Below are 16,647 nucleotides of genomic sequence, written 5' to 3'. Positions count from 1 at the left end.
CGTCGGCAGACTAATAATTAATACATACATTACACAATATTTACACAAGATATATTGAACATATTCATCGAATCCTATTGGAAAAATAAAAAATAATTTCGCTTCAGATTTCCACTGGAATTCGAATTACATTCGAGACACCTGGATATAAATTACATTGATCCATATATAAGTCAGAAAATCTATGTATTTAGTACTGAAGAAGATATCTAAGAAATATATCTAATATTTGTTAAGACAAAACTTTCCTGTTTTACAGGCGGATTCAGAACCCGTGTACTGGTCCTGGGTGAGAGCAATCGCAGCAGAATTGGTCAGGCAAACACCATTTCGAGCCCAACGCTGTCTAAACTTCCTGGAGATCCTGACCATCTGTCCAAGGGGACCCGTTCCATTACCCGACAGTCCCACAGAATCCAGAAGACGTTCCAGAAGCGAGTTACGCTGCTGGACCAGTGACTCTCCCACAGAGAAGGAGCCTAGAACAACCACGACAATCTTAGAAGAATCCAGACGAAGAGCGAGAAGCGAGTTACGTGGTTGGTCCAGTAGTAACTCCAGCGACGAAGATCTGTTAGGCGACTTTCGAAGTATTCCAACGATAATAACAAAGGAACAGCCGATGACCAGGACCTGGGGCTGCAGCGAAAGCAGTGAGGGAAGTGACGACAGTCTTCCTTGGAGCGGCGTGTGTCGTTCCAGCGTGGATTCCGTGGACTCAGCAGTATCTATTCCTGAACCAGATACCAGAGAACAACGGATCCAAAGGTATAAAGAAGCCAGAAGACGAGAGAACGAAGCTAGAAGTAGAAGAGTGCTAGAAGAAGATGCTAGGAGACGAAAAGACAGAGCTGAAGAGAACAACAACGATATCCTAAAAACTTATGGCTCGAAATTGAGAAGTAGGTTCTACTCTGGCAACGACAATGACAGCTATTGTCTAACATCCATAAAGAAGGACAACGATAGTGGCTATGAAACTTCTAGACTAAGAAACGAGAAGAACATCATTATCAGATTGCCTCCTGTGAAGCCTAACGAGTCTTCCTTGGTCAGATTCGAAGACGATCATCGGAATGAGGATGATAAGAGGAACAATAACAGTCCCAGAAATGGTAACGCGAGTCCTGGTATACTTAGAATGGATATGAATGAGAGAAGAAGTCGTGCAAGAGAGAGGAGGAGCATCAGAGAGAAGAGCCAATTGCTTCAAACACAGCAGTTTACCAATACAACTGTAGAGACTCTTCAGGAACGTAAGGAACGATTGGCCCAATTATCCTCGAGGATTCCAGTGCCTCGACAATTGTCGCAGAATTCGAAACTCGCGGAGAATTACAATTCAACGGCTCTACCTAGGTCGTCGACCTCTCTGTCGGTTCTGACCGAGCCACCTTGCGAGGAAGACGTGGCCAGACTCTTGGAACGGTGTCAAAGGGTAGACCATTACGTGCCAGTACGAGAGAAGCTGACTCTGTTCGAATCTCTGTCTAGACTAGGTGGTCGATTGGCTAGAAGCACCGAAGATCTCGGTCGAACGTCTTCGAAACCGAGTCCCAGAGGGAAGCAACGTGCCCGGTCGCTTCACGATCTCAACAGAGGAGCGAGGGCCGTTCCCGTCAGGGAAATGTGTCGATTCTTCGAAGGAGACGTTGAACAGGATCAGAATCAGAAGACTCCTCTTGCCAAAACGAGGTTCAGTGACCCTGTGACACCTACTAGGAGTACTACGTGGAAGGATACTGCGAGTTCCAAAGGCAACGACACGCCTCATATAAGATCTTCCACGAGAAAGAAACATTATTTGAAGTAATGGTTGTGTTCGAGGTTCATCTTTACAAGTCCTAGATCCTCCTGCACAATAACTTACTAACTGATAATATTAATGACTTGACAAATTGCAAATTGTTTTGCTTATACACTTTTTCTTTACAATCTTCCTTTGCAATATCACGCGAAATGATCAGATGACTTGTGGATTCGTAAAATCTAATTTTCTTTCTTAGCGAACATATTGCTGTTAGATATGTAACTTACGAAGCTCCACTAATAATATTAGCTCAATTGTGTTAGAGGATGGTGTCTTCGAGTTTTCGGTGTCTGAGGCTCTGATGTGTCTCTGCTGAGAAATTCTATGTTCGAAAGCAGGCCTTTCAGAGGAACATACTCTGTCCTAGATTTGAGTGATTAGAGTCACAGAGAAAAGCGCCAGATCTGATACTTCGATTTCCGATTCCGTAGATTTACTGGTATTATAGACCGAATCGTGAAGTTAGAAAGGATCGATATCGATCAGTTTAGACGCGAATCCGCTCGCTTGACTGCGATGGATCGTCACACTCGTGTCGAGAGAAAGTCGCTGCCTGGAGCAGCTGGTTTTTTTGCTCTCCAGGATTTGAACTGTGCTCGATTCGAGGTTCCGATCAAACGTTTCCACGCGACACGAGCATCGACGATGCCTGGCAAAGTACAGGAAGAAATACAAGGTTTTTGCGAGCGCGGTTTTGTCAATTTTTCTTATTTATTGTATTTTCGTTCTGTTTTTTGTACGAGATTCCCCGGAGCCTAGCGTAGTCCACGAACGTGATTCGACGTCACGGATAAAGAGCGCATCGAATCGAAAGATGAGGAGGAAGAGAAAAAGAGAGGGAATAGGAGAAACCGGTAATTTCCATTCACCAAGCGATTCTCGCGCACGAAACACCTGCCGAATGCAAGTCGAAGGCGGTCTTCGATTTCTCGATTAACCGACCAAGGCTCGTGGAATCGTTAATATCCGGAGATACGAGAGTTACAAATGAGAGACTGAACCATCCTGAAAAGTTCTACGTATTTTGTTGAATGGAATGAGAGATAAGTTCTTAAAAGTTCTTACGGAAAGTTGCAATTATTAAGTTGTATAAATAGATTAACGAAGTTTTTGAAACCGTAAACAGTTAGGGGTCCTTTAATTTTGTACATAAAGTAATTATATTCAGGTTGTTTGAAAAATTCGTAGAAATGAAATTTAAGAATGATTGGAAAATGACATTTGTATAGAACTAGAATTTTATTGAATAATCTATGCATTGTTTCTTTTTGTGATAATATTCTGCTATTTATTAGATTATTTTCTCGCAGAATTTTTCAACCAGTTGTTTCAAATGGTGTTTGAAAGATTCTAAAGTACTCTGGTATTTGCCAGTAAAAAAGGTTTTATAGAGATTAGAATAAATGTAAATGATTCAAATGTAATTGAACTGAAATTATTGATATTTCATTAAAATTATTACTTTGTTTTATCATTTATTATTTATTCTATTATCTCACAAAAATTTCTAACGAATGATCATCTTTCAATCATGAAAAAGCTACGAACGTTTCAAACAACCCGATATTTCCTTCCACGCGTACCTGAACGAATAAAATTCGCATTTAATTCGCCCGTCGTTTGATCAGCGATGGCTGTTGTAAATAATTTATTTAGTTAAAAATCGGAAGCCGGGAGAACGTAGCCAGCTATTGGTCGGATCTCGAACATCCGTTTCAACGAGTGGCGCGTGAACTAATATCGACTTCCGTTTGCTCTTCCAGTCAGGACGAACATTTCCATTCCTGTTTCTCCTTTGCTCTCCTTCTCTCTTTCTCATTCGTCTTTTTCTCTTTGAGTTCAACTAGGTCATGCGAACGGCCCCTGAACCGTGTATCTCGTGACTCTTTTCTTTTGTTCCGCAAAAAAATAATCGCATTAGGAACCAGACGGAAAAAATAGAAGAAGAACGACTTTTAACGATGACGAGATTTTTTTCTCGAGGCGATTTCCTTTGCTTGCAACCTATCGATTATCGATAGCCACGAGATATCAAATTATCATCGTGAAATAGCGCTAACTATATAACGAAGTGCCAAAAAAGAAAAAGTGTTATGTTGCTTTTGTCGAGAAGAAATATGAAAATGTATAGAAAAATATAAATAATTAAATCTGTATATACTTGTTAATTTTAGGATTACAGAGATCGATATAATTTTTCTGTTTCGTATCTCGGTTATTTCAGATCGCAGAAAAGTTACATTGGAATTACCTTTTATGCGATCTGCAAAGCGATTATTTATTACATGTGTATAAAATATATATATATTATTATTAAGATATAGTTATATTGAGTTGGTTCTGTGAGAATCGATCGACTGATGTTGGAAACGTTTCGACGATAATTTTATACAGTAAATTAATTCTTCTAGGTAAAGTAGCCTTTCGCTAATCAAAGATCGAATCCATTTATTTTTCGTATCTTCGTATACGCGTATCACATAGGAAGCCGTATGTACGATTGTGTGACAATGTACGATAATTCGAAAAATTAGTGTGCTTTGTGTAGAAACCTGTAAGCTGACGGAAGTATAATGGAAATATGTGTATGACGATTAACAGCGGGAAAATTAATTTAAACGACAGTGAATTGATCGAGCCTTGGTGAACTTTCGTATTATAAATCTAATCGAAATTTTTAGTTAATCACCTAGTAAATTTGTCGAATCGCTCATTAAAAAACGCAACTTCCAAAAACACTTTCCAAAGAGAAAAATAAAATATTATAAAATAAATAACAATTATAAGACAAATATAACAAAAAAATACGAAAAAATTGGATAGTTTGTAGTAAAATTTGTAAGATACAAATTGAATAACGTATGGCCAGTCTTATCACCATCAAGTACCTTCACTTTTTAAAAAAAAATCATTCATCTTTTTCCACAATAATTTGCTTCAAGTCTTAGAAGGATTAAACTGTGTCAACAATGGAAACATTTTATAAAATGAACAATAAACAATTATGATAATATGTCATATTTCGTGGATAAGGTAAATGATATTAAATATTCCAGCCAAAGTTCGATATCGTCTTGTTGGGAAACGGAACATTTGTAATTAATTGGTTTCTTTTCCCAATCAGAGACAACATTTGTTCGAATTAAACATTTCAATGTTTGAGAGAAATTGAAGATAAATAAAATTGTTCCCTAATCCTACCAACACAATAAAGAATATATTTATTATCAAAAAGGCTACAAACTTTCCGAACAATCTAATACGTATAATAAAAACGAATGAAGAGTTCGAGAACATATAACGAATGTATAAATAGGATATTTATGTTCAGTAATTGCTAACATAAAAAATTACATTTCTATGTTTTTCCATAATACAGAATTTAAAGAGATATTTTTTGTACTTAAAACGATTTTCAAAGTTTTATTTTACTTTTAATTATCGAACGATGATTACAAATTAAATTTAATCAACAATAAAGATGTTCTCTATTTATACACTCGCAATGTGCACCGAAGAAATAGTTAACCTGCAGTAAAACAACCTCCAGCAAGGCTCGATCGTTTTCGCGTCAGCAAGCCGACGACCGTGTTCAGGGTGTGTCCTGGCAACCCTCTGTGCCCGGATGTCTTATCTTCTTATTCTTTCGCTCGCGAATAATGGCTGCGCATGCACGTCGAGAGGAAACACGTGCAGAGCTCGTCTGTAAAAATGTAGCAATTGAACGCGGTAGGGCGAACGTGAGAAGTCATCCGGGCAGTGAAGGGGTTGTTGCCGGAAAAAAGTGGAAAAACTCGGAGCGGACGTTGTTCCGCGGAAACACACTGGCAGCCTGTAAAACCGGTCGATCGCCAAAGAGTCCTCTAGTCCCTGGTCGGAGAAATCCGAAAAGGCTGTATACATGTATCCCCTATACGGGGCTGCGTAACAGAAACCCCCATAAAAAAAAAGAGATCATCCCTGCAATACATACGATCCTATAGTGGCTGAAGTATTCGTTGTCCTAAATAATGATAACAATAAATATTATAATAGAAGAACAGACACAACTCTGGCGGATTTGTATGTTACGTTTGTTGTAATAAAAAAGGACGAATAATGGCCGTTACATAAAAGTGATTGTCGTTAGAAAGTGGACGGGGAGAAGGCCTTGGCACTTCTCGTGCACTCCATAGCTTATACTTTTATACTTCGTTCTATTCTCCCATCAACTGCTCTCGTGTTCTTTTACACGCTCTTCTTTTACGAACACCCACGCGATTTTCCTTCTTTCCACCTGGGCCCGCGACCAGCCACGCGCTCCGCTAATTAGCGCGTGTTTTCGTAAGATCGCGAGCGAAGATTAGCAGGTCTCTTGAGGTGAACTTTAGAAAAGGAGAGGAGGCTTGTGCAACCATCGACACTGTGAAATTATTGTATCTCTAGCGCGCTCCTCTGTTACAAAAGGAAAGTGGAAAATTCCGAGAAACGCCTGAGGAAAGAAGATAGAAATCGAGAATTACTCTTGATGGAATATAATAAAGTCACAATTAAAACATTAAGTTGATATATTGATCGATTTAGTCGCAGCTAGATCCTTACGTGTTTCCTACGCGTGTAGACTTATTTTCATAGAATTTTTATGCATTGCTGCTTACAATTTCATGGTGCACCAAAAATCATGGTGCAAAAGGATAGGTACATCCTGCTATTTCATTAATTTCCATCCTGTTTTTTCAATGAAAATTAAAAATTATTTTTTCAAGAGCACATATACATTTTCAATAATTGCAAAAACAAATTATCTGAATCCTGTCATTTTAATAGGTTCAATAGTATTATACTTTACTTGCAGCTGCGAAAGGAAAAAAACTAATTCTGCATTGTCATTCTACGTTCCTGGCGAGGTTCAAGCACTTTATCTCCCTTTAGATTTTTTCGAATTTTTGTTTCTACGATCAGAACTAGTCGTATACTCTGAAATCTGATCAATTTGACGATTCGACGATGACCTCGCCATATCTCCTCTAGAAGTTTAAGATTGAAAAGGGACGGTCGTCGATGAAACAGAGTTAATTTGCAGGCTCGAAGGCCAGAAAGTTTTTGCAAGGATCGCAGACTGTCCTCCATGCCGATACTCTTTAACTCTCGTTTATTTGGCCTGCTGGTGAACTCGTTCTTGCGTTTACAGGACCGCCCACTTTACGTTCCCCATGTAATTTTCATTCCACGCACTCGCACACGCGCTCTCGGGAAAAATAGAATATTCCATAGGGAGGAATCGACCGGCAGATAATTTATTTGCTAGCTTTAATGAAGTCAAATGTTGCGATAAATTTAACGATGTCGTTAGCGGAGCACCTGAACACAGCCTCCTGGAAAAAGAGTACACGACTCTGCGTCTGATAATCTAAACTCTGCCATCAAACTCTACCACTAACACAAATAAAAAAAAAAACAAAAAAAAAGAAGAGAGAAGAATGTAGGATACACGAGTAAGAAACAAGAAACTAGAGTATCATACAGTCGTCACGAAGATCACAACGCTTATCATAATTTACATTTTTCCTCGTTGGATCGCGAGCAACTCGATGCATATGCATACACGTTCGAGAGACACACCTGCGCTCAATGCAATTTGTCTCCTTGATAAGGTGCTCGTGTTCACTTTGTTAATCACTGCCGCGCGATCACGACACGTTCTATCCACCTTTTTCGATTATCTTTTTCTTTTTTGGTGTTCTATCAGTTCATCAAATGGCTATCACCTACGCGACATCAGCCGGAGTTGAAGTGAAAAATCGAAGGAAAGCACGTTAAACGGGTTCGTTGACCATTTACCGGGTTTCGTGCTACCGTGAAGAATTTTTTCACGGGCACGAAATTTTTTTTCACGGCGATCGAACAAGCAGGTGTCCCGGGTGTGGTAAAAACAGCCGACGTAAACTAATGCCTGGCCGTCCATTACAGAGTAGAGAAGGCTCGTGTGTCCTGTCGGTTTCACGTTGGGCGTAGAAGAAACGCGCGTAATCGAGTGACTGACTGGCCTTGATAGTTGCCGGTGTTGGCCACGTGAACCGATTCAAAGCGAAACAGGTACATTCGCGATCTCCTGATCTATCGATCGATGGCTAGCTTTTCGAATATACCTAGACTCCTACCGCGACGCTATTTACTCTCCAGTTATCTGATCACCAGTGAAACGAAAGCAACTACAGTGGCTTGACAAAGTGTCTGAACACTTCTAAAAACTTTTGATGACTATGCCATGAATGTTATATAAAAGATTTTGCATAGTGCACGACATAATTACAATCGGGCCTATCAGAAGCTACTCAACTTTCTACTAATTTCTTTATTTCATTACATAAGGATACGATTAATGTTCAGTCTTCAAGAAACAAATAACTTACATCAGATCAATCGTTGCAAGAAGATGACATGAATAATACATTACAATAATAATAAATTCCAATGTAAATTAAAAAAAAAAAAAATGGCAGTTTTGTAACATCATTCTGTATCTTTCTATTCATGAAGTTGATCAGTGTGGTTTCAGAGCGGCTCAATAATATATGATATATTCATAAAATATACCTATTCGTTTAATATATTCGTGAGATACATTCATAAAATATATACATATAATATATTCATAAAAGGTTTGAGATGCGTTCAGATACATGAGCCACTTGAACATTGAAAACGTTCGTTTCTAGCATGAATACAATATTTCGCCCCGATGACACTGTCTTCGAAAGTCGAGAAATTAGTATCTTCTCCGGCGGAACTTTGTTTCAAGAAAAAGAAGATTTAACTGGTTTTTAACGAGCGTCATTAGTAACTCGTGATAGGAAGAAATCAGGTTTCGATAGTAGTTGTTTGTTAGAAAGAATCGTAATGGTATTCGCAGTCATTAGAAAGAATTAAGATGCTGTTGGCTTTCTAATCACGGATAGGAATGGAAATCGAAAACATGCTCGCTGAAGACTGGCCTCGAAGTATTATAATGCTATCAGTGCAACGATTCGCTTACGATGCACTTGTCGCATGCAATTCGACAAGCACAACAGTCTCTTTGACCTGCACTTAGTCCCCATCTACAGTTCGTAGAATGTTTAAAAAGTAATACGAAGACCGATACCTATCAATGGGCGTGACATTAAACTTTACATCTCAGGTTTTGAAATACTGACTTGGAAAAAAATTAGTTGTATTTTACACCCCCTGCGATTTGCTACGCCGAAGAACTTAATCAATAATCAATTCATATCAGTTGTTACAAAATAAGACTATCATAACAGACATTCACTGTTATTAATTTTAGAAAGATAAACTGGACTTATATATGTCTTTTTAATAGATTAATAATGCAATAGTGTACGGAAATGATATTCAAATATTTCACTACATCTATTTCACTTTATATATAATAATATCATTCAAGAATAATAGTATTCCTCCGCAAAAATATTCATTGTTATTAAGCAAACATATCTTAACAGTATTTTCAATTACAAACACTCTAGTAATAAAAGGAGCTGAAAAAGAAATGACTCTAAAAGCCAGAAGAGCCATCAAAGTATCCACTCAATAAAATCCCCGGAAACAAACCGTGAGTGGAATATTCATCCTATACCGCAAACTTTAATTTACTATATGTAATTATGAAATAGAAAATTCTCAAAATCAAATCGCGATAAGTGCTTCATCATATTTACAATATTAACTAATTCATTATTCACTAATTCACTATATGAAGAAAAAGCTAGTTCAAATATTATACTATGCTAGTACAAATTGCAATATTATAAAGTTAATGAAACGTTAATAATTTTAAATCTAATCTTAAATGAAGGAAACATTTTAAAGGACACAAGAAAACTAAAATGTATTACTCTCTTAGAAATTCTGGAAATTCATCAAATTTCAAAATTCATCAAAATTGCAAAAGAAAATCGCGATATCATAATTCGCAACTTTAAAGCAAACACGATTATTATTTTATCGCAACTCTAATTCAACCCGTAATTAATCTCTCACGACACTAATAAGAAAAACCGCGATCTACCCAATGTGACGATGGACCGACATATACATCGGCCAAAAAAGAAAAGAAAGAACTACTACTACTACTACTACAAATAGTAAAAGCGAGCATAGTGACAAAGTAGTAACGAGAATGACTTTCCATGCTCTGGATGATCCAGAGGATGGAGAGTCATTGGTAGTTGCCCTCTTGAACGGCAGTTTGCCGGGCCTCTTCGACTCATAGCCTCTTCTTTCTTCGGGCGCAATGCCCGCTGAAACTTAAATCTAGGCTCGAGTCTTTCTAATCGCAAAATAAAAAATAACTTATAAAGGTAAAATAAAAAGATAAATCGCGGATGCTATTCCCAGTACACACGGACGACCAACGATCATAGCGACCTCTGTCCATTCGCATGTGCAAGCTCGAGCAATAAACGTTCGTTTCGGAACCCACTGCGCGACCATGACCGCGATATTCGAAAAATCGATAGGCAAGGCTCAAGACAAATGGTATGCTCCATTCGTGATGCCAGCTTCACCGTCAATTCTTCAAATCAAATTTCCTGAAACAGGTTGGACACGCGAAAACACGCCTACCCGACGAAAGACTGCCAACCTGCCCGGCCCTACCTACTTATAGTTAACACTCATACCAGAAAATATGCTACCTATCCTACCCGGAAACCTCTATTTAAAACTGAAAAAATGGCAAAACAAGCATACCAACACATTCACTCCACGGTTCTCACACATAACCCGGGCGCAAAGGCCTACACTAGAGAGACGTCCCGGGACGCCTCCGACACCCGAGTTTGGCATACAACTTTCACACTCTAAAGTACGTACCATTTTCCTGAAATCGACTGACGATGGCTAGCGACCATTGCGTAAAAATATTCTGTATATTTCAACTTTAATTATCCAAATATATTTAAATTTCAATTTTAATTAAATACTCATAATCGCATATGATCATGTATATGTATATCATATAAAGAAATAATTTGACTAGAATAGATCGTTGTATTGTAATCAATGTAATTATCATTGCAGTTTAATACTGAGATTAGTATTATTACTATTTATAATCCACAATATCTATTTATTAACAGTTATTTTCAATGGTAATTGGATTCATATTTCCGAATCCATAACTATTTCAATATTATAATAAATAGCAAAAACGACGCAATTCCACGGCCTAACCACATACACACACAGTGGAAAATACGTCGTGCACGATTCGCTAACGCAACGTCAGTCGCTGAAAAAATTGTTAAGCTTATAGACTACTCATCATGCCCATTGCCTTCCTCCCACCCAAGAAGCACCTGAGCACGTGAGTGAGATTCTGACAATGAACATGGAAGGGGTTAAACCTGAAAATCCTATGCTAAAAATATGATTAGCCTATCTATTATATTTTCTGTCTAACGGGCTAATATTCTTTGATTTTGCAATCTAATTTCATTTCAAATTTTAATAATTCTATATTGTATTTTACTTTATTATTTTAATGAACAATTAAACTATTAAGCTAGAATGAAGGAAATTAATGAAGAATACAGATATTTATTAAATATAAACTAAGATTCAAAGCAAGTAATATTTATATCAAAAAATAACAATGGACTCTAAATGAACTTTATTATTCGAAATATCCTCAGGCGATATCTTTATCAAAACACATCTTTGAAAACACAAAGAAACGTTCAAAACTTGTTTTGATTCTGATATCAACCTGCCGCGAAGTGTTTTCTTGCACGTGAAATTTGATAACATCAAAGTTATACTTTAACATATACTTTCATATTTCATATTCCGAATTTTACTGAAATTATACTGTGTATACTCAAATAATAAAGCTGCTCTATACCATAGTAAAGTAAAAGATTAAAATAAACATCATTTATAGTCTTTATCAGCATTGTAATAACTTTAATCATACTTGAATTTCCATATTAACGAAGTCTGAGGGTATCAGACTTCTTCACTACAAAATACTTTGATTTTATAAATAATTATAATGAATATATTGTGAAAACTTCAATCATATGCACATATATATACTAATTATATCTCATAACATAATATATTATTATATTATTATCAACATTATGTTACTTATACAAAATACTTTATATTGCAGTATGTAAATATACTTACATATATTATTATATATATTATCAACATTTAAAAACGCGGTGTGCAAGAAAACCTATCCTGAACTAATAAATAAAATATAGACAAAAAATGTTACTACTCACGGGTATAAATACCCGCGGTCACTATGCTCGTCAAAAATTCTACGCATACAACCAATCACCCGTGTCGATTCGGACCATTCATCCTTCGACATGATTGAATGACCGGAGGAACACAAATACATGCGACTCACGATTAGATGTGAAGAATTTTGTCTTCGATGTTGTTCTGATCCCAGGGAGTTCGTCATCAAGCCATCATCAAATTGGAGTCGTCGAATTCAATGGAAGAAAACTGTAACAAAGCATAGAATATTTTAATTTACTCGTAAGGACAGTGTTAATTACTTTAAAAGTTTGAAATGATAAAAGACTAATTTCTACTAAATAAACATTTTTTCTAATAATATTCAATTTAGGAATGAAAAATTTACAAGTCAAATTTTTATTTTTTATTTTTTAATTAATAATAATTATCATGAAATATAAAAAATCGGCTTAAATAAAATACAAAATAGATAGTTACTTACATTTTTGGCTTTTGAAACACCACTAGGTATTTTCCTGGGAACAGGAAGAGGGGGAAGAAGTGGCATACCTTTGATAAAATATGAATTATTATAATTTATTTTAAGAAATACAGCGGTGGTTGATCAAAAAATTTAACATAATAAAATATGAAACTCTATGAAGACTTAACTTTAATAGCAAAAGAAATTAAAATTCTAATAAACTTATTAGAGTAAAAATTAAAATTCTAATATAAAAATTTAAAACCAGATTTTAGTTTTTAATTAATAATAATTGCAACGAAATATAAGGAATAAAATTAATAAAATACAATGTGCAAAGATTCTTACATGTATAAATTTGAAACACCGCTACATCCTTCCCAAAGAAGAGGAAAAATGATGGACGTTATGAAAAACCTGTAACAAAACATGTTAAATATTATTTAAGTTGCTCTTGAAAACGTACTTGTGATTGTTAGAAAACTTAAAACAACGAAAAATAAAAATCTATTCAAACGTGAAATTTTAATAATAAAAAGATTTGAAATTCTAATAAAGTTTAATTATTACATAAAAAGTGGAATTTTAACACAATAACGACAGAATTAGAAATTGAAGCTCGACCAATTTCTGAACGATATCAAACATTTTTATTGTGTATTTCAATAGCAAAATTTTAAGATTTTAGTTCGATAAATAAATTAAAATGCAATGTGCGAAAAACTTACATTCTTGAGCTCCAGGAAAGGCTTTATTCTCTTGTGAGACCTGCGACTCTACTAACGAAAAGGAATGTTTAACAAATAAAAAAAAAAAGAATAATAGACTATTAACACGTCCGTTTAAGTCAAATGACAATCGGCGGTCACACTGACTCTAATTTCGCGTCTGATTATTACAATTAAATTTAATGAAAGTTGTTATGTTCTAAGACAATATTAAATGTGTTTTAACGCAGCAAGCACTGACTCTACCAACCGCATTGCGCGCGGTCACAAAAATATTCTGAAAGAAAAACTTTATAAAAGGTAGGGGATAGGGAGTCGAGTGTTTGTTTACGAAAATACTCCTTTTTTACAACCACGAATTACTTATTATTTATTTACAATAGGTAAAATATACATACAAATATCATACCAAGAATACGAAAGAAAATATATCGTTAATTTATTTACAATATTTCTTTAGAGTATTTTTTATTATTGTCAAATATGTATATATATATATATGAATATTTCATAATACGATTGATTTGTAAAAATTACCCGCCAAATTGAATGTCCGCCATTACAGCTTCAAGTACTTTATGTATACGTGACTTCCTTCTAATGCAACATGGCGCACTTTTTCTGACCGTTAAACAAAGCTGCACAATACGAAAAAAAACGCGATGCACAGAACCTGTTCAAACTTGTCTCTGATAGCATACTTTCTCGAATGTAATAAAAGTTATTGAAAATGACAAAATTAATAGTCAATATTATATTACAGACAATTTACAAACAAACAAAATGAATGAAAATGAAACAAAATGAAAAAATTATTTGAATTTCTTACTCAAATGAAACAAAATCGGAAAAATCTATGTCAGATTTATGTTAAATAATTTTTTCAATTTCTTCGGAAACATAATTTAATATATTCGAAAGAAAAAAGTAATTTCCTTAATCTTGCATTTTTCATCTTGGTATTCTTAATTCACCGTAAATTTAAGATTTGTTATATTAGATATTAATTAACTTAATGTCACAAAATATTTATAATAAATGGAGTTAATTGCATAGTGAATAAATATTACCAATTACCTAACTAAAAAAAGGAAACAAACGTATAAATACGTTTGCCTTCCTTAAAATATAAGAAATATTACCTCATTTCGAGACAAAAGTTGTTAAATTTACCGTTAATCACCATGGCGTCTTTTCGACTTTCATTCTGTCCTTTCGAATTTCGCAGCATCCGTCTAATATTTTTCCTCGGAATCAAATAATTGCAATCTGCATAAAAAAAGAACAAAATATTGGAACAAATGTATAAAAAGAACAAATTATTTGAAAACAAAACAATGATCAAGGTCAAATTGCCTTTCGAAAACTCATTATACGAGCTACCGGCAAATGGGGCAATCAAAAAGACAATTAAAAGAAAGAAGATATGTAAATAATAGATTCTAATGAAGTGTTAAAGAAAAACGTACAATTAAATGAAAATAACGATAGCGTGGATTTGAACTTGGTAGAAAAATTTGCATGAAAATACCAAAGATACCTATCGCGAAGTGACACGAATTGATCTACGTCTAATCTCTTTGATTGTCCACACTTAACTGACACCCCGTACCGCGATTTACCCAGCGAATTTCGTCAAACAAGGAGTGGGAGGGGGGGCGACTCCATAGTTATATACATATGCACGAATAGGATTCGTCAAATTCCTGAGAAACTTATGCTCAAGGATATGATTTCAATAAACATATTATGCCTCGAAAGAAAAAAAATACATTAGACTGAACAGTAAGATGCACCTAGAAACTATAGAAAGTAAACACAAATGATCTAGTATCATTTCGACGAACAAAAATGTATCTGAGAAACTGTTTATTCGATACAAAGCTGGAAAAAAATAATTTTTAATTCAAAATAAAATAATATCTGGGCCGAAGGAACTATGATTAACTTATATCTCGTACATACGTATGTATACAGAAGAGCCTGCATAAACATATTTATTATTCTTTCATTTATATTTTATTCGTATGACAATTTTTATTAATTATATGTTACTCATACATTATTATGAATCATTAATGTTATTGTTAATCTGACGGCTATAATCAATTATTCGTATAGATGTTAAAACATTTAACACTTATAACATCTATGCGAATAATTGATTATAATCGTCTTAAAATCTCAAAACATTTAACACTTATAAGACTTTTTCATATGTCATTCGTATGACAAATTTCATCAATTATATGTATGTTATTTATACTTGCTGTTATTATTCATAAATGTTTTAAGACATTGAAAATTGTTTTATCATCATTTTTTATTAATTTCAATTGATATAGAATAAAGTAAAATATGAGTTTAATGTGGAGGGAGGTTATAATATTAAAATAAAACCCTACTAACCTTCTTAGAAATTTTTATTGTGTAGATTGTACAAAACATTTTGAAATCTCACTAGCACTGTAACGAGACATGAATATCGCAAACAATAATCACTGATTGGTAAAATTTAAAACGTATATAAAAATGTATGTATGTAAGATGTTCATTGAAAACACTACATGTCGCAAAAATCATCATATATTGAAACAGTCAATTATTCAGTACATTAATGAAACATGATATACAGACACCAATTATGAAAGCATCTTTGGCATTAATTTTACATTTAAAACTACTGTTCACGTTGTGTACTAATTTTTGTATGTTGCTCAAGTTTATAAAAAAAGACTGACACGAGTATCAAAATTCTTCTTTTATGTGCAATATGAAGTTTACCGACTGAGCTTGCAAGGAACTATAAGAAAGAAGGAATATCGCCATCTAGCATAAAATAAAGAACAATCTTTCAGAGTTTTGGAACCATGGATATAGAAACACATCTTATCTGACGAATATATACAATAGAGTCATATACGAGGTACAAAATGCAGAGCCATATCTAATTAGATAAATAGATTAAGAATAGTAAAACATTACCTGAGCAGGTTAGAAATATAAGAACTATAACAACAATTATTTATAGCATTCTGCATCAGTTTTCTAAAAATTGAATACAATTTATCCAAGTAGAATAGTAAATCCTAATTACGTGATTAGATAGACAATTTCGAGATACCGTCTTCGAAAGAACTTCAATAGTTGTAAATAATGAATTGTACATATTTTGATATGGAATTGACAGTGTTGAAAATAATCAAACACTAAAGCCTACCGTCGTCTGCTGTAAAACTGCATCGTCTGAAAAGCATTCACAACCTCTATTTACATTATTCAACGAGCAGTCTAGACAAAAGTGCAGAATTTCATAACGAAGTAATTTCCATTATGTCTTTACACAACTGAAGAACATTGGACTGTTGAACGAATGGATTACT

General features: G+C 34.7%; 1 protein-coding gene and 1 long non-coding RNA gene across 2 annotated transcripts in view; one reads left to right on the top strand and one right to left on the bottom strand.

Annotated features, from left to right (window-relative positions):
• The window catches only part of LOC138186758 (uncharacterized), a 50,544-nt gene extending 44,006 nt beyond the window's left edge, over positions 1-6,538 (top strand). Inside the window, exon 3 of the mRNA XM_069126903.1 lies at positions 260-6,538. Coding sequence (XP_068983004.1) covers positions 260-1,813 — 1,554 coding nt within the window. The 3' untranslated portion in view covers positions 1,814-6,538. The remainder of the gene's footprint in view (positions 1-259) is intronic.
• A 9,319-nt stretch (positions 6,539-15,857) lies between these two features.
• On the bottom strand, positions 15,858-16,632 carry LOC138187316 (uncharacterized). Its single transcript, XR_011175148.1, has 3 exons — positions 16,485-16,632; positions 16,250-16,312; positions 15,858-16,093 (listed from the first exon to the last, which is right to left on the bottom strand). It is a non-coding gene; the product is annotated as an uncharacterized LOC138187316 (long non-coding RNA).
• Positions 16,633-16,647: the final 15 nt, after the last annotated feature.

This window comes from Bombus flavifrons, chromosome 14 (genome assembly GCF_040668555.2).
Source record: "Bombus flavifrons isolate JBK064 chromosome 14, iyBomFlav1_principal, whole genome shotgun sequence".
Lineage (NCBI taxonomy): Eukaryota > Metazoa > Arthropoda > Insecta > Hymenoptera > Apidae > Bombus > Bombus flavifrons.
Note: the sequence above shows the minus strand (reverse complement) of the source record. Positions and strands in the feature narration are given on the sequence as shown.